General features: G+C 44.0%; 1 protein-coding gene across 4 annotated transcripts; it reads left to right on the top strand.

Moving 5' to 3' along the window:
• The first annotated feature begins 363 nt into the window (after positions 1 to 363).
• On the top strand, positions 364 to 18,306 carry troap (trophinin associated protein). Of its 4 annotated transcripts, none has more exons than XM_058085760.2 (16): positions 364 to 474; positions 906 to 991; positions 3,975 to 4,167; positions 4,233 to 4,659; positions 5,759 to 5,871; positions 5,967 to 6,018; positions 8,947 to 9,077; positions 9,146 to 9,185; positions 9,290 to 9,351; positions 11,136 to 11,193; positions 11,270 to 11,334; positions 11,407 to 11,469; positions 14,361 to 14,441; positions 14,514 to 14,757; positions 14,827 to 15,020; positions 17,772 to 18,306. In XM_058085760.2, exons 2-16 carry the CDS (start codon positions 930 to 932, stop codon positions 17,826 to 17,828), a joined length of 1,842 nt encoding a protein of 613 aa, XP_057941743.2. In that variant the 5' UTR covers positions 364 to 474; positions 906 to 929; the 3' UTR covers positions 17,829 to 18,306. The 4 variants fall into 4 exon arrangements, with proteins under 4 accessions (XP_057941743.2, XP_078654231.1, XP_057941742.2 ...); XM_078798105.1 differs by having other exon boundaries at positions 9,146 to 9,203; positions 11,273 to 11,334; XM_058085759.2 differs by having other exon boundaries at positions 9,146 to 9,203.
• Positions 18,307 to 18,521: the final 215 nt, after the last annotated feature.

Below are 18,521 nucleotides of genomic sequence, written 5' to 3'. Positions count from 1 at the left end.
CGACATCTAGTGGACATTTGCAGAGGAGGCGAGAGATGAAAAAAAACTTTTTAAAGTTATCGATTAAATCAGTATCGCCAATCCAATATACTGTGGTGTGAAATGGTGTTTGTTGTTGCATACTGTGGAGTGCTATACTTATGGGATGAAAGTATATCTCCGCCAATCACAAAACATTCAATAAAATATCATGTCCAAAATATCAACTATCGGGACGATGTAAATAATTACTAAAAAGTTAATTATTTTTTATTGTTTTATTTGTATTTTATGTTCGAAAGCGAGAAGGTGTAACGGTTGTTTATGAAATTCCATCGCTCATTGGCCAAAAGAAAATGCAACCAAGCAGCGATCGCGCTGACTGGCTGATAGAGTTTCGAATTGTCGCCAATGGCAAAGGGCGAAACTTACAAAGAGCTGCTGTTGCAGGAAGTTCAAATCAAACTTTGCGGCGTGTAAGAACATCTCAGCCAGGTAATTGAATTTGTATTAACCTCATTAAAACAACTTGTAATTGGCAGGTTTTGGAGAAGCAACAAGCCGTTTAGTGAAAGTAGTGTTTAGTATTTAGCCACCATTTAAATGCCGTCGTTTGAGCTTCATGCTAACCACTGGGTTGTTGCTATTTGAACGCTAACAAGACAGTGGTTCGCGTAAAGTTAGCTTTTTCTAATGTCTTGTCAATCGCACATTTAACTAACTGACTAACTAGCTAACTAAGTAGCCGCAGTAGTATAGTTAGTATAGCTCATGTACGACTCTGCTGTGTTGCCAACATCGGTTAGTATGGTAACATAAGGTAACATGAAGTTGTATCATACATTTATAATTCAGGGTAGTCATGCACTGTGATAATTCACCGACTCTTGTTTGGCTCACATTTGACTTGTTTATGCCCACTCTAGTCCTTGTAAACCCTCCCGATTGCAATGGATCCCTCTCCAGTTCTTCGTGTACAAAGTCAGAATAACATTGGCACTGGCTTTCTGAGGTAAGACAGTTTATGGCAGACAAGCAACATCTGGCTCTGCAGTGTGTAACCTAGCCACACAATATTTCTCAATAGTGGTTGTCCATTTAATCTACTCAACTGGTTTGTTTTCGGGAGCATCATGGTAGAAAATCTGTATTATTTCCAGGATCGAGGTTAAACAAAGTGAGGCACAGCCTTAGTTTAATAGGACTGTGGCCTCTGATTTTTATGATGCTGAAGTTGGCTTCCCATTCAGCACTTAGGAGGAAATTCATGCTGGAATTAACTTAAAGGGGACCAAAGACGCTTTTGTCCACTTTTCTGACCTATAAGTGTAGTTAGAATGTTGTATTCTGGTGTTAAACCATGCCAAGGTTTGAGATTGTGAGGTTTGCGCATTTGAAAGTGAGCCCTGTCAGGGTCCTAACTGTTTATTTTGGGTAAGTCATGGAGCAAAAGCGCTTGTCTGTATAGCATTATACCATAGAGCGGTGGTAGGGAACCTATGGCTCGGGAGCCAGGTAGGGCTCTTTTGATGACTGTATCTGGCTCTCAAGCATTTCTTACCACCATAAAAATTTATTTTTGCTGACATTTTAAAGTAAACCATCACAGAAATGACTGTTAAAAATAATATTCAAAATCAACAACTTTCTTATGCATTTTAATTCGTTCATCTATATTCTGCTGCAATTCGGCCAACCATATCTATCTTTCCTGATGATATTTTCCAGGTCAAACACCAAAACTTGATTATTACTGGGTAATGCTGTAGTCTACCTCGGTCATTGAGATGTAAAAAAAACATGTAAATGTAAACTTTCCTCCTTTAGTCAAATAGCTAAAGCTGCAGAACCAAGCCTTCTGACGAAGATGGCCAAAAGAATGAAATACGTCTACGGAGTACGGTGCAAAACTATGCAGCAGCAGAAGTTGTATTAATGGCAACAAGTATTTGATTTATTATTAGACACTGCGCTGCTCACGAAAGTGTGCTGGCCACACCCCATTGGCGTGGGGTAGTGTGCCTGGTCTACGTAATTAGAGCCCATTATCTAAAACTGTTGGTCTTACATAAAAATGCACACATTTTATTGCATTCAATGTTTAAAAAAATGTATATGGCTCTCACAGATACACATTTTAAAATATCTGGCCTTCATGGCTCTCTTCGCCAAAAAGATTCCCGACCCCTGCCATAGAGCAGTGATTTTCAACCACTGTGCCGCGGCACACTAGTGTACCTTGAGAAACCATCAGGTGTGCCGTGAGGAATTATCCAAATAACTTTTTATAATTACCATTTATTAATCATTATTTGCAAATATGATGTCAATAGCCATTATGCCAATAGTATACATGGACCCAAATATTCCAATTCACTTTGGTTTATTTGCTCAAACGGAAAGAATTGAACAGGGATGGAATATTCCTTTTAACCAATCCGATTGAGGTATCTTGTACCCGCTCAAACAGAAAGTTGTCAGGGTGCCTTCTTCTTCTTGGTGGTGTTTTTCTTCTTCTGTTGTTTATTGGCGGTTGGCAAGCAGCTTTCGTGTGCATTACCGCCATCTGTGGAACAGAATCTAAACCCTTCTATACGCCATTCACAAGTGCAGTTTTATTAAAAAAGAAAATATATATCTATATAAAACATGTCCTGAGTTTAATTATAAAATATTAGCAAGATTGAATTTGATCTTTTCCTGTTTAAATTGATCCCGGGTGCGATCTTTCAGCGCATGCTCAGATATGACGTAATACGCAGATCCAGACGTTCTTTTCATTCATTCATTCATTCATTTTCTACCGCTTTTGCTCATGAGGGTCGCGGGGGGTGCTGGAGCCTATCCCAGCTGTCTTCGGGCGTAAGGCGGGGTACACCCTAGACTGGTCGCCAGCCAATCACAGGGCACATATAGACAAATAACCATTCACACTCACATTCATACCTATGGACAATTTGGAGTCGCCAATTAACCTAGCATGTTTTTGGAATGTGGGAGGAAACCGGAGTACCCGGAGAAAAACCCACGCATGCACGGGGAGAACATGCAAACTCCACACAGAGATGGCCAAGGGTGGGATCCAGACGTTCTTCACTTTTAAAAATGGAGGCCAGCAATCGGCACTGGACTAAGCAAAGTTTGTTTTTGATTCAAACTAAATTTCAAGACTGGACAGACGAAAAACTGGCAATACGGAGTTATTCCAGTGAAAGTGAAAAAAAAACTTGGGGAAGCCGGTATCACGTGATGTTGATGTTTACGTTTTACTGGGCATGCCCTATTGACTATTCTGTTAGATTTTCACGGCACATGTAGACAAGAGATTGGAATATTCCTTTCCATTCCTTTACCATTGTTTCCCGAAAGGTCATTGGGAAAGAGAAAAAGTGGTGATGTAAAAACGTGGCTACTGTCGAGTGTCTGTGGTGTAAAGACTGGCAGAGCAATGTAATATTGGTCCGTGTGGCAACACCTACCTTGTTCCTCCCATAGACTTATTGATGCACATGTGAGGTCGTGGTGACATTTTGTAACATTTTTGGTTAGTGGTGTGCCACAAGATTTTTACAATGTAAAAAACGTGCCGTGGCTCAAAAAAGGTTGAAAATCACTGCCATAGAGGAAGCGGGTTGCTAATAGCCTTATCCCAGCACAATTAGTGGCTCTACCCGAGTTTTTTTACACACTGGTAGTCCCACAAAACACATTAGGCATAGGCTAGGCGATATGGACCAAAAACTCATATCCCGATATATTTAGGTTGAATATCTGTGTACGATATATATCCTGATATTTTTTCCAACCTTGTAGAGTAATCATTCAAATTCAAAGGAACGTTTTGAGTGTTTAAACAAACGAGAGAGAAATGTGAGAAAATGTTCATGTCTGTCAGAGAAAGGTGTATCCTGTATGGTGGCCTGAAAACATAAATAATAATTGGGTGTGGGAAGCTCATTACCACATTATAAATAATGGTGTCACTTTCTGCTCAGGATAAACAATGAAAATAAGAAAATGGCAGTCGACCCGAAGAATTCCAACCCTGTGCCAGTACAGCACCTTCCTAACAAGGATTCTGAGAACCAAGATCCAAGAAGCTCAAAAAGGAGCAGGCTTCCTGTGCTTGTCAGAACCCTCCGACCTGCAGCATCCGACTTCAGGCAGTGGGAGGACAAAGCCTTGACTGTGAGTGTCCCCTTCCCAGCATTTGTTGGGTTTTTCCGCTCTAACGCTTGATCATTTAACTGCAGGGGAAAGCCAAGAAGAAAAAGTCACGGACCAGACCCATACCCTTCATCACGGCCAAGCACAACACAGATGTTGTGGCAATGCAGCCAACGACTGTTGTACAGTCAGCAAGCGGCGCTGGCGGCATCCAGCTTGGAAACAGTGTCCGTGTAAAACCCCCAAACATAACTGCCAAACGCTCTAAATGTTCAGCTGAGTTAAAAAGCACAGTAGACTTCAACAAGGGGGAGCTTGGGCGTCATGGATTGGCTGAGGTTCCATCAGGACAGCGTAGCCATTCTGGCACAACAAATGTCACACATCACAGCAGTACCTCTTCGGGTGTACCTTCTTCCGTCAGTGTGGATGTCTGTTCGGATAGTATGACCTCTCTCAGTCTCAAAGGTCCAACCAAGATATGCCATTGGAGCCACAGCATGCAGGACTGTGGTGAGTTCACATGTTCATGTACAGTGTGTGTGACTATTTTGATTCCTTAAAGGGGACCTATATGCCCCTACAACTTGTACTCACTGTCGGCACATAGTGACATCACAAAAAGCCGGAGTTAGAATGAAATCTGAAACCGAGCGTTCAGAGCCATCCCTAACATTCAGGGCTCACTTCCAAATGGGCACCCCTCACATCTGAAACACCAGAATCCAACATTCTAAATATATTTATAGGTCAGAAAGGGGAAAGCACCATAGGTCCCCTTTAACACCAGAATCCAACATTCTAACTACATTTATAGGTCAGAAAGGGGAAAGCATCATAGGTCCCCTTTAACACATTTAATGAAAGTTTGTGAGTCACATTTGTACTATTCAACGATTGATAAGATGTTTTATGTTGTGTTTGTGACAGTTGCCTGTCCAAGCTAACAGCATTTAGTACATTGTGTTGGTTGATGTCATAGTTGTCCAACATTTAATATAACATTTGAACATTCTCAACTGTCTGATAAGTATAAAGAGAAGTTAACCACTTAGAATTAAACTGAAAAAATTTAAAGGGGACCTATTATGCTCTTTCCATCATTGGTGTGTTTTTTTTATGTACAAAATTGAGGGCTTTCGAACCTCATGCCAACAAACCAATGACAAGCTCGTACAGCTTAGAAAACAGCCCTTATAGTCACAGCACCACATAAGACCAGCCCCTGTTTAGCATATTTAGCAATAATAAACATTTTGAATGCAGATAGAACAATGAACACTTTACTACCAGCTGTGGCCGTTGACATGAGCCATCCAGTAAATGTTAATGTTCGCCACTAATGTAGTCAAGGCCATTTTCATTTCTATTCACGTTCACCCAAGGCAGCACCGCACTTTGGCAACCTCGGCTTTAGATGCACCAGGACTGATAAGATTTGCTGTTCAACCTCCAGGCTTGTATGAATTTGGAGACAGATTTTTTTCAAAAGGTTAATTTGAAATTGTCGACTGGAGGTACTACTGTAATCCATATTCTGACTGGAACAGGTTTACTTGGGTGTATCGTATGGACGTTGGCATCATTTTCTGCATTAAAAAATGTTTTTCAGGCAAAACGGAGAAATTCCGGTCCAATCACACTGCTTTGCTAAGTATCCTGCATAAAGGGAGCGTGCACGTGCAGCCGTCTCCAGCTCCACAGTCTAAACCTTCCCTAAACCTTGTGAGTTGTGGATAACCTTTGACTCTACATGAGGTGTGATCCTCTGTAGTGTCTGGTCACTTCATTTACTTTTCTTTTGCTGATTATCTCTGCAGCCCCAGCGAGTGTCTGTTGCAAAGAGTCATCAAACGGCTCCACCCACCACAGGTTGGTGTTAAACCTACCCAACATTAGATCATGTTCTTTCTTAGTAACACCCAGGGCCGTCGTGGCTACAGATACAATCGCCACCAGGATAGAATGAATAATGGGTTTCAGTATGAATTGGAAAGTGCTGTGTTAATCCATTCATTCATTGATTTTCTACCGCTTTTCCTCACGAGGGTCGCGGGGCTACTGGAGCCTATCCCAGCTGTCTTCGGGCAAGAGGCGGGGTACACCCTGGACTGGTCGCCAGCCAATCACAGGGCACATATAGACAAACAACCGTTCACACTCATATTCATACCTATGGACAATTTGGAGTCACCAAATAACCGAGCATGTTTTTGGACTGTGGGAGGAAACTGGAGTACCCGGAGAAAACCCACGCATGCACGGGGAGAACATGCAAACTCCACACAGAGATGCCCGAGGGTGGAATTGAACCCTGTTCTCCTAGTTGTGAGGTCTGCACGCTAACCACAGACCGCCGTGCCGCCTGTGTTAATCCAATTCATTATTATTTTTATTCACATCCAATCCAACAATCACAAAGCACTTGCTCAATATACATATAGCAGAAAAAACATTGTCCTTTTAGACGTTTTGGGTACGTTTTGCATGTCCCTGTTACGTTGTGCTTGATAAAGCTGCTGTAAAGATGCATGTAAGACATTAGGCGCAGTGCAGGATACAGCCAGTTTATGTTTAATAGCCATCTATTGAAGGGGACAAATTATTGGTACATTATGGGATTTGGGGTATTACTGATAGTACTGAGGGGAAATTTATGGGACATTCATTCATTCTACCGCTTATCCTCGGAAGGGTCGCTGGGGTGCTGGAGCCTATCCCAGCTGTCTTCGGGCAAGAGGCGGGTTACACCCTGGACTGGTGGCCAGCCAATCACAGGGCACATATAGACAAACAACCATTCATACCTATGGACAATTTGGAGTGGCCAATTAACCTAGCATGTTTTTGGAATGGGGGAGGAAACCAGAGTACCCGGGAGAAAACCCATGCATACACGGGGAGAACATGCAAACTCCACACAGAGATGGCTGACGGTGGAATCAAACTCAGGTCTCCTAGCTGTGTGGCCTGCGCTCTAACCACTCTCCACCGTGCAAAACTGTGGTGTGTTCAAGAACCAGTACAAAATCTCAACACTTGACAAAAAACATTTTCAGGGAAAGCATACATGTAATCACTTCAGCAAGAGACTTAAACATGTCCTGATAATTGGGGGCTTTATGCTGTACACTTTACACCCGTGCGTGGTTTCCTCCCACATTCCAAAAATGTGTATGTTAGGTTATTAGGTTAGGTTATAATTGTCCATAGGTATGAGTGTGGGTGTGAATGGTTGTTTGTCTATATGTGCCCTGTGATTGGCTGGCCACCAGTCCAGGGTGAACCCCGCCTCTCACCCGAAGACAGCTGGGATAGGCTCCAGCATACACCCACCCTCGTGAGGATAAACAGCTGGATGGATGGAAGGTATGAAGATATGTTTTCAAATTTTGGTTACAGCCCTGACCTCTTTGCGGTTTAGGTAAATACTGTCTATACGTGTGGTCAGGATGCTACATGGCTAAAAATAAGTTGTTTAGGTGCATTCCATTCTTCTCCGCTGATCCGGGTCGGGGGGCAGCAGTACAGAAGCCCAGACTTCCGGTCCCTGGCCACCTCCTCCAGCTCCACCAGTAGGACACCAAGGCCTTCCCAGGCCAGCTGTGACACATAATCCCTCCAACGTGTCCAAAATCTGCCCCAGGGCCTTCTCCCGGGTGGGAATGCTCGGAACACCTCACTGGGTAGCCGTCCGAGCCACCTCAACTGGCTCCTCTTCATGTGAAGGAGAAGCGGCTCTTGTCTGAGCCCCTCCCGGATGGCTGAGCTCCTCACCCTATCTCTTAGGGTGAGTCCAGCTACCCTACGAAGGAAACTCTTTTCAGCCGCTTGTATCCACGATCTTGTTCTTTCGGTCACGACCCAAAGCTCATGACCATAGGTGAGGGTGGGAATATACTGTAGATCCACCTGTCACGGTCGGGCTCGACAGCTTTACGGTTCGACGCAGAGAACAGGACCAAATGCAGGTAAAAATTATTTATTTCTGGCAATAATTGCAGCAGCAGGATAAAGCAACTCAGGAAGCAGACGGACAAATGATAATGATCCCACATCGGGAGAAGCACACACCTGAACTAAATCGACAGGACAAATTAGGGACAGGTGTGGGTGATAAGCACAACCAAGGCAGACACGGCAAAACAGGGAGTCAAATACAAAACAAGAGCATCAAAAACAGAAACGGCCTCTGTTTTGGTGGTGCTGAGTCTCATCCCAGTAGCTTCACATTCAGATATAAAGTCCCAGTAAATGCTGAAGGTCCCAGTCCAAAGAGGCCATCAGGACCACATCATCCTCAAATAGCAGATGATGGTCCCTAAGGCCGCGCACCAGACTCCTGTCCATAAAAATGATGAACAGAATCAGTGACAAAGGGGCAGCCTTGGCCGAGGCCAACGTTCACCGGAACCGGGCTGGAGTTACTACTGGCAATGTGAACCAAGATTCTGCTCCGGAAGGAGCGCCATGGATTTCCCTACTACTTCCGTACTCCTGGAGCACCCCCCAAAGGATGGTCGAAATGCCTTTTACAAGTTCCAAAAGCACATGTAGACCGGTTGGGCAAACTCCCATGCACCCTCATGAGGGTGGCCAGCTGGTCCTGTATTCCACGACAGGGACGAAATAAAGCTGTTGGTTGTTTCAGAAGCGTCGGTATAGTCTTTTCAATCACATTTGTGAGGTGATCACATGCCGAAAGATCCACAAGCATTTGGTTTATTTGAGTTAGACACAGGAAATGATTTTGACCTTTTGTCCACCAATGAATTGTCCTCTTTCCTGATTTGTGATCAGTGAAGTCAGTGGCCTTCTCTCCTGACCCCTGTGCCCTGAGAAGCATCCTACAGAATGAGGGCGTGAAGGCTGCAGGACCCATGGGTGCCACCCCTCTACACTCATCTGGCAGACACACTTCTATCTACACAGTATGTACACATTGTGTTTGTTTAGTTCTGCTTTTATGCATTTTTAGCTCATTTCAATTTCCCTGCAGGCACAGAGAGTTCCAGTTCGAAAAAATCTGACAGAGACTCGTAAGGGAGCAGTAACGGGTAGCAAGAAGCCTAATTCACCCTCTCCTGCTTGCCATGTGTTGTAATTGTTTTTGTTTTATTTGTCTTCGCTGCAATGCACACAGAGGATGAGAACCTATGGACACCACAGAGAATCTGCAACACTGGACAGCCTATATCTGCCAAGGTGTGTACGTCTCTCTGTGCTCGCATTCTCCCTTTTTAATATGCACTCTAGTCACTTCCACCCCAGCTGGCTCACGTGTCATAGATTGGAAATGGGCAGGCTTCATGCTCTGATTTAGGGAGGTACTGTAACCCCACTAAAAAGGGAGCCAGGGTAACAATTTGACCATCCTGTGGCAAAATCGGTATGGTTCGATATCAGATATTTGATAATCTCCAAAATACTACTTCCATTGATATTTTTTTGATACTTTCTCATCCTTTATGGAGTAAGCAAATGTTGCCTTAACTGTGTTGAGTTGTGCAAACATTCATTCATTCATTCATTTTCTACCGCTTTGTCCTCACGAAGGTTGCGGGGGTGCTGGAGCCTATCCCAGCTGTCTTTGGGCAAGAGGCGGGGTACACCCTGGACTGGTCGCCAGCCAATCACAGGGCACATATAGACAAACAACCATTCACACATTCATACCTATTAACCAAAACCTAGCATGTTTTTGGAATGTGGGAGGAAACCAGAGTACCCGTAGAAAACCCACGCATGCACGGGGAGAACATGCAAACTCCACACAGAGATGGCCGAGGGTGGAATTGAACCCTGGTCTCCTAACTGTGAAGCTTGTGGAGACATTCTGACTAGACATCGGACTCACCTCGACCCACAGTTCAGGTTCCGGAACCAAACTCCTTGAGAGGGGTGGACCTTGTTCTAGTTTAGCATTGCCACAGGGGAGGGGTGGTGAGCTGGTGTGAGCTTAATAATAGCCCCCCGGCTCTGTGCCTGGGTGTTGGAGTCATCCCTGGTGAACGAAAGGGTAATGCCTCTGCCTTCGGGTTGGGGAAAGGATCCTGACTGTTGTCTGTGCCAATGTGCCAAATGGAGGTTCAGAGTGCCCAAACTTCTTGGAGTCCAGTAGAGGGGTGCTGGAGAGCAACCCATCTGGTGACTCTATTGGGAGACTTGCGGGCAATGACCTGGAGCGTGGCCGTGATTGAGAGCCTCCCCAATCTGAACCCGTGTGGTCTTATCTTATTGGACTTCTGTGTTCTGTGTCACCATGTTTGAACACAGGGATGTCCACAAGTGCACTTGGCACCGGGACACGCTAGGTCGCAGGTCTATGATCCACTTTGCTCATCAGTCTTGCGTCCGCATGTCCACGCGTGTGAAGAAAAGACCTGAGCTGCCAACTGATCACTACCTGGTGATGAGTTGGATTAGATGGTGGGGGAGGATGCGAGACAGACTTTGGAGACTTAAACTCTCACCTTCGGCAGAGCTTCGCCTGCATCCCCGGAGAAGACAAGTCTATCAAGTCTGCAGGGACCATATTCCATGTCTCCATTGCGCAGGCACTCAAGCGGAGTTGTGGCCGCAAGGTGGTTGGTACACGAACATGACAGTCACCATTGCTGAGGTATCTGGGGTAGTTAAAACACCCCCCAGTGGCAAAGCTCTGGGGGTGGATGAGTTTTGCCCCGAATTCCTCAAGGCTCTGCATGTTGAGGGACTGTCTTGTCCTCTTCAACATTGCGTGGAAGTCGGGAACAGTACCTATGCATTGCAGACCGGGGTGGTGGTCCCCCTTTTTGAGAAGGGTGACTAGAGGTGTGTAGAGAAGGATACGACCATCAGTCGAACTACGGCTACAGAAGGATTGGTGCAGCATCTGCAGTAATGAGGTCGGAGTACCGGACCGTCCTGTAGAGAGCCAATATTGGACATGCCTAATTTTGGTTAAAAGATTACTTCAGTAATTTTCTGTAATGGAATTTCTCATGCAGGCACGAATAGTTCCAGTTAGCAAACATCTGGCAGAGACGGCTCAGGGAACACTCGCAGGTAAAGTATAGCATAATTACTTGCTTGTCATGATGTGACACCTGTTGTTTTTTGGTCTTTGCTGCATTGCAAAAAGAAGCGGACAAACTAATGACACCACAGAGAGTTCCCAACACCAAACATCAACCTCTATCTTCCAAGGTTTGTCCAAGCCTCTTTGTACAAATTCCCTGTATTTAACACTTATATTCCTTTTATGCCACGCCACTTCAGATATTTCACACAAATAGAACTCCCAGGCTGAGGCGCTGTGAAACCAACCAACCCCACCAGAAGGTCAGAGCAGCAAAGAACGTCAATGTCCATTTCCTGTTTGTTGCCATGGTGCCTGAATCTTATTTCGGCGAGAAAATTGTTACCAGAAACTTTGTCGGCCATGTGAAGTATGCCCGATGAAGCAACAAATGCTTCTTGGAGTAGTCCCCCTAGCTCGTCCAACATCCAGTGTCATCTCTCTTCCTGCATCCCAAGAACAGCCAGGTTGTGGACCCCTCAACTGGTTTCAAAGACCCTAACATGAACTGTTCCAAGTGAGCAGTTAAAGCACATTTTTGGATAAATATTCTTCGTGAATGAAAAATTAATTGGCTTTTTGTGTTGGGGCTATTTATATATTACATCTTAGGGCCGCTTTTCATCTATTTGATGGCACCACCAGGCCTGCTAATAGTGCCAGTTGTGGCGGCAAGCCCCGAATCCGATGGTGGACACGAGGTCAGGGCTGCCGTCAAACTGAAGAAGTCCTATCAAGCATGGATGGCTTATGGGACTCCTGAAGCAGTTGACAGGTCATGGCAAGCCAAGTGGCTTCGGCAAGGCAAAAAATCAGGTGTGGGAGGAGTTCCGTAAGGCCATGGAGTACGACTTACAGTCAACCTCTCAGAGGTTCTGGCAAACCGTCCGACGCCTCAGAATGGGGTAAGCAGTTCCCAGTCCAGTGGGGGCGGGGGCCTGCTGACCTCGACTGAGGATGTAGTCTGACGGTTGACGGAATACTCTGAGGCGCTCCTCAATCCCACTGACATACCTTCCATAGAGGAAGCAGAGTCGGAGAACACGAACATGACCGTCACCATTGTTGAGGTATCTGGGATAGTTAAAACGCTCCCAGTGGCAAAGCTCTGGGGGTGGATGAGTTTCGCCCTGAATTCCTCAAGGCTCTGCATGTTGAGGGACTGTCTTGTCCTCTTCAACATTGCGTGGAAGTCGGGAACAGTACCTCTGGATTGGCAGACCGTGGTGGCGGTCCCCCTTTTTGAGAAGGGAGACTAGAGGTGTGTTCCAACGGGTGCTGTAGAGAAGGATACGACCGCCAGTCGAATTACGGCTACAGGAGGATTGGTGCAGCATCTGCAGTAATGAGGTCAGAGTACCGGACCGTCCTGTAGAGAGAGCTGAGCCGGAAGGCTTCCCACCCTCATCTGTGGTCATGACCAGATCCAGCTCATCACCAGGCCTGCTAATAAGAAACCAAACAAAAACACTTCATTAGGAGTGTAGGAAAACAAATGTGTATGATTTTGAGCTAGCTCCACTATCCTACATTGAAAACGACCAGGATTTATGCTCCGTCTACCCAATCATTTTTCCAAGTCGCTTATCCTCACTAGGGTTGCAGGGGTATGCTGGACCTTATCCCGGCTGACTTTAGGAGAGAGGCGGGGAACACCCTTGGGCCTCATGCATGACATAGAGCAGGGGTCGGGAACCTTTTTGGTGAAGAGAGCCATGAAGGCCAGATATTTTAACATGTGTATCTGTGAGAGCCATATACATTTTTTTTAAACATTGAATGCAATAAAATGTGTGCATTTTTATGTAAGACCAACAGTTTTAGATAATGGGCTCTAATTACGTAGACCAGGTACACTACCCCACGCCAATGGGGTGTGGCCAGCACACTTTCGTGAGCAGCGAAGTGTCTAATAATAAATCAAATACTTGTTGCCATTAATACAACTTCTGCTGCTGCATAGTTTTGCACCGTACTCCGTAGACGTATTTCATTCTTTTGGCCATCTTCGTCAGAAGGCTTGGTTCTGCAGCTTTAGCTATTTGACTAAAGGAGGAAAGTTTACATTTACATGTTTTTTTGACATCTCAATGACCGAGGTAGACTACAGCATTACCCAATAATAATCAAGTTTTGGTGTTTGACCTGGAAAATATCATCAGGAAAGATATTGGCCGTATTGCAGCAGAATATAGATGGACAAATTAAAATGCATAAGAAAGTTGTTGATTTTGAATATTATTTTTAACAGTCATTTCTGTGATGGTTTACTTTAAAATGTTAGCAAAAATAATTTTTTATTGTGGTAAGAAATGCTTGAGAGCCAGATACAGTCATCAAAAGAGCCCTACCTGGCTCCCGAGCCATAGGTTCCCTACCTCTGACATAGAGAAATAACCCCCAAATAACAATTTGACGGCCCTGTCATAATCAGAATGGTTCAGGATATGAATGTTGGACAATAATCATTGAAAGCCTACATCAAAAATATACAGGGGCAACTTTTCACAATCCAATAAAATCCAATTCATAGTAATTGAAACCTTGAAACACGATGGAATTTGACTTCCTGTCGATGGCGTCCTTGTCTACAAATGTATTCTGGAAATCTGCTGTTGAGATCCCTGATTGACCACTGCAAACAACTCAGCTGGGATACTCAGAATGAATTCAGGATGACATTCAGCATTGTTGGTTGTCAAAACGTGGGAACTCCCCATGTGCAGCTGTTATCTTATCACCGTTTATTCACATCCAGTACAAGCTCACCTGTTGGTCTGCTATATGATATATTTACCCGTAGATATATTTACCTGGAATGGCTGATCCCAACAAGCAGTCATTTCCAAAGGAACATCTGGAACATTACCAGGGGTGCCCAAACCTTTTCATACCACTGTATATTGTGCATACTGTATGGCTAAATATGGACTAATATTTATATACTACATGTGGGTATGTCTTGTATTTCCCTTTTCTCATAATGATGGTACTTTTTTTCAATGTACAAATATTCGGGTGTGGCCGTTGTACTCTAATACATAATTTCCAGCAAAGAAAATGGTTTCGTGGGGCTCCTTTAAAAATGACTGGAGTGCACTGTGCTATGCTATCATGTTAGCAGTGTTAATTCTTCTATTTTGTGTCATGGCAGGATGTTGTCCAAAGATTATTTGTAGACCACGAGGATGGGCAAAGCGCTGACAAAGAGCATCTCCCAGTTGAAGCCTGGCCTGTAAGAAAGATCCAAACTACAGTCTAAACATGGACAAACTCCTAATGGACTTGTTGTCTGCCATTCTTATAGATTCAAACCCACTGTGAAAAAGTGGAGAGCATCACCACGTGTAGTGAGGAGAAGCAGCTGAGAGAAACTAAGCCTTTTATACCAACACTGCAACGAGAGTCTGTTATTTTTTTTTCTACTGGTAAAAAAATAATCCAAACCGCACGTTTTGAGAAGCATCAGGAGCGATATGGTTGGGCTCCACCAGAACTGGGAGAAAAGCCCATGAATCAGATGAGCCCAGTCAAGCACATAATGCAGAGAGGTAACAACTTCTTTATCTTCTGTGATGTGAGCACCGATGGAGTTCTAAAGTGCCGCTTCATTGTTCCAGACAATGAGACCTGTGGGACAAAGACTGCAGTTGCACTGCTGCGCAAGTGTCTTCCTCCCGTGGAGGAGCTACGTTTGGACGACGAGGTTTCTTTCTACATCTCTCCTTCCGCCTCAGGTGATGCTGCGTTCCCCCACCTTCGACCCGACTGCCGAAACCCAGTGGCGTTCCTTTTGCACTTTGAAGAATCTATTGTGAGTACATCCGTTTTACAGTCTTTAGTAGATTCTCCTTTTGCAGAAACTATTTTGACCAGGGATGAGTGAGTACACCACTTTCTGTTTCTGTATCTGTCCACCTGTCTAAATTATTTGCATCCGTATCTGTACTCATATTGGGCGGGGCATAAACCATCAGTGGGCGTGGTTCTTAAACCTAAACAAGTCTGAAATTGATTTGTATTGATCAGAAGTTGCCATATGTACTGTTTCTTAATCAGCTATATGTGTATGTGTGCAAGTGATCCTTGACACTTTATTCTTATTTTTAATCAGCAGCATGAAGTTGCTGATTCATGCAACCATGGCAACAAACATAATAATGATCTTCAGTCAGCCTTTCTCAAAAGCACTGCTTTGGGTCCTACGAGAAGTTAACCTACTGACTTTATATCACCAGGCAAACCACCTACTGTAAATATGGGTCGTGTCCATTGAAACAAGTTTAAAATCGCAATGTGCATACTGCGATGTATTGAGAGGGGAGCCATATTTTAGCATGCTACTAAAATAGCCATACATGCACGATGCTTGATGCCACTATTGTGATACTGTGCAAGTGTACCTAATGTACCATTACCACTGTCTGTGTACTGCTAACTGAAAATGAACAAAATTCATATATTTTAGGGAGCACGCCTGATTTTACGATGACTTTATGGAATAAGACAAACACATTTCAAGGGAAAAAAGCACTCATAGCATAGCGCTAGCGCTGTGCACCTTGCATGCTACGGAATAAGTTTACCATTTATCCGGGCCTTAACTAGAACTGTTGGTGGTCTTCCATTTCCTCACTATGTTCCTCAGAGTGGAACCTCACAGCTGAAATCTCTGAGCTAGTTTTTGTATCCATCCCCTAGACCAGAGGTAGGGAACCTATGGCTTGGGAGCCAGGTAGGGCTCTTTTGATGACTGTATCTGGCTCTCAAGCATTTCTTACCACAATAAAAATTTATTTTTGCTAACAAAACCATCACAGAAATGACTGTTAAAAATAATATTCAAAATCAACAACTTTCTTATGCATTTTAATTTGTCCATCTATATTCTGCTGCAATACGGCCAACCGTATCTATCTTTCCTGATGATATTTTCCAGGTCAAACACCAAAACTTGGTTATTACTGGGTAATGCTGTAGTCTACCTCGGTCATTGAGATGTCAAAAAAACATGTAAATGTAAACTTTCCTCCTTTAGTCAAATAGCTAAAGCTGCAGAACCAAGCCTTCTGACGAAGATGGCCAAAAGAATGAAATACATCTACGGAGTACGGTGCAAAACTATGCAGCAGCAGAAGTTGTATTAATGGCAACAAGAATTTGATTTATTATTAGACACTGCGCTGCTCACGAAAGTGTGCTGGCCACACCCCATTGGCGTGGGGTAGTGTGCCTGGTCTACGTAATTAGAGCCCATTATCTAAAACTGTTGGTCTTACATAAAAATGCACACATTTTATTGCATTCAATGTTTAAAAAATGTATATGGCTCTCACAGATACACATTTTAAAATATCTGGCCTTCATGGCTCTCGTAGCCAAAAAGGTTCCCGACCCCTGCCCTAGACCATGATGTTGAATATTCTTTGCTCTCAGGTCATGTCACAGTTGTTCTGAAGCTACCATGGTGCTACTCTACAGAGAAGATGCAACTTTCCATTGGCCACCTTAAATACCCTTTCTATGATTGGCTTCACTTGTGTATGCAGGTCAAGGCCACTTTTCTAACCTATAAATGTTTTTTAAATGTTGTATTTCTGTGTTAAACCATGCCAAAGTTTCAGAACATGAGGTTTGTGCATTTGGAAGTGAGCCCTGAAAGAAGTTTGGGATGGCTCTGAACGCTCGGTTTGCATGCGGTATGCATGACGAACTACATTTTTAGGGGTGCCCAAATGAATGAACCTGTCTACTTTGAGTTGAAGTCGCTGATCCCAACAAGTAGTTATTCAGAAAGGCAAATCTTGAAAATGACCAGGGGTGGCCAAACCTTTTGTACACCACTGTCTGTGTACAGGTACTGCCGAGGTACTACACAAATAATTATAATTGCATAATGTCCATTTGCATGTAATGGCTCAATACAATTGTGTGGTTTCATCTTTTATCTTAAATTGCCAAAATAAAACTAGTTTTACTTGATATTCTAATTATTTGTGTAGTACCTGTCTATGCTATGAGAGAGAATTTGACCAACTTGGAAATAACTAGCTGATGGATTCAGAAAGTAACTAGGATGGATGGATGGATGGATAGATAATCCAAATATACTCATTAGACCATTTTTTCAACCTTTTTGAGCCACTGCATGTTTTTTTACATTGGGAAAATCTTGCGGCACACAACTAACCCAAAATGTTACAAAATGACACTCCTTACAGTATATTTAATTACAATGTAATTTATCTATACTCACCCGGTGTGAAGCCTGGGCTTGTTTACAACACAAAGCCGATATCCTGGCAGGAATATTGGATATTGGATGTTGTCCTCACGGCACAGTGGTTGTAAATCCCTGCATTAGACAATTCCTCATATGACCACATAGCGTAGCTGTTACCCCCCTTGGGTGCCCTGCCTTAGGACTACAGGGGTTGGTGTCCACAAACAAACGTGGACGAACTATAGACAAACTTCAGACAATGACAAGGAGCCTGTCCATATTCCATGCGTTCGTATGCATTCCCTAGTCACTATAAAATATCTTCTCTTGTTTTTTTTCCAGAGATTTGTTCCACTGGGCTGCGATGCCTCCCCATGCTTGTCACCTGGATACAAGTGAAGGTTGCCAGCCGACAGTCTTATTTTTTTTAATACGGTACTGACCCCAGAAGCCCAAACCTCCGACTTTGTTGTCAATCGTCTTTCATTTTAGTCATTTTGGATAGAGTAGTACAGTACATTTACATAACATTTATGTAAATATGTAAGATTGTGTATTAAAGTGTAGAACCTACTGTAAATAAAGACATTCTAGTATTTGCAGCTTTGAACATCTCCCCACCCACCGCCCCTGCCCCCCCCACCGCCAACGGGGTGTTTGTACAGGTCATCTCAGTGTGGAGTTTGTTTTTTTAAAGATTGTTACATGTACAGTGAAATGTGTCCCTACATTGAACCCCTTCCCTTGAGGAACGGGGGGCACCATCATGGAGGGCCTGGTTACCTGATCCAAGTCTGAGGTCTGGTTCCTGGACGACCAGTCTACCTCCTGATCCTGTGTGGATGTTGATTTTTCACTCTGATATGAAATAAATGTTGCCTACCATGCATCCATTTATTTTGGAAGCAGTAGTTGATTTTTACCAGCAGTAGACGAACCAACAATGATACGTTTATTGCTATGCCAGTCTTGTCTTTACTGTTTTTCTGTCCGGGGCAGGTGCTGGGACATATATTTAGGTGGCTCAGAGGGTTTGTGGAGGGTGTCAGGGGGAGGGGACTGACTGCGGGGCGGGGGCTCTATAAAGCCAGC

The sequence above is a fragment of the Doryrhamphus excisus genome, linkage group LG17, assembly GCF_037039965.1.
Source record: "Doryrhamphus excisus strain RoL-2023G ecotype Guam linkage group LG17, RoL_Dexc_Guam_v1.1, whole genome shotgun sequence".
Taxonomy (NCBI): Eukaryota; Metazoa; Chordata; class Actinopteri; order Syngnathiformes; family Syngnathidae; genus Doryrhamphus; species Doryrhamphus excisus.
The sequence above is the reverse complement of the archived record's forward strand: the minus strand, read 5'-3'. Positions and strand labels throughout refer to the sequence as shown.

Coding starts and splice junctions, on each gene's coding strand:
- troap (XM_058085759.2), top strand. CDS start 930: ATGGATCCCTCTCCAGTTCTTCGTGTACAAAGTCAGAATAACATTGGC. Junction 11,194..11,269: donor GGCTCAGGGAACACTCGCAG/GTAAAGTATAGC, acceptor CATTGCAAAAAG/AAGCGGACAAACTAATGACA. Junction 11,470..14,360: donor CCAACCAACCCCACCAGAAG/GTCAGAGCAGCA, acceptor GTGTCATGGCAG/GATGTTGTCCAAAGATTATT.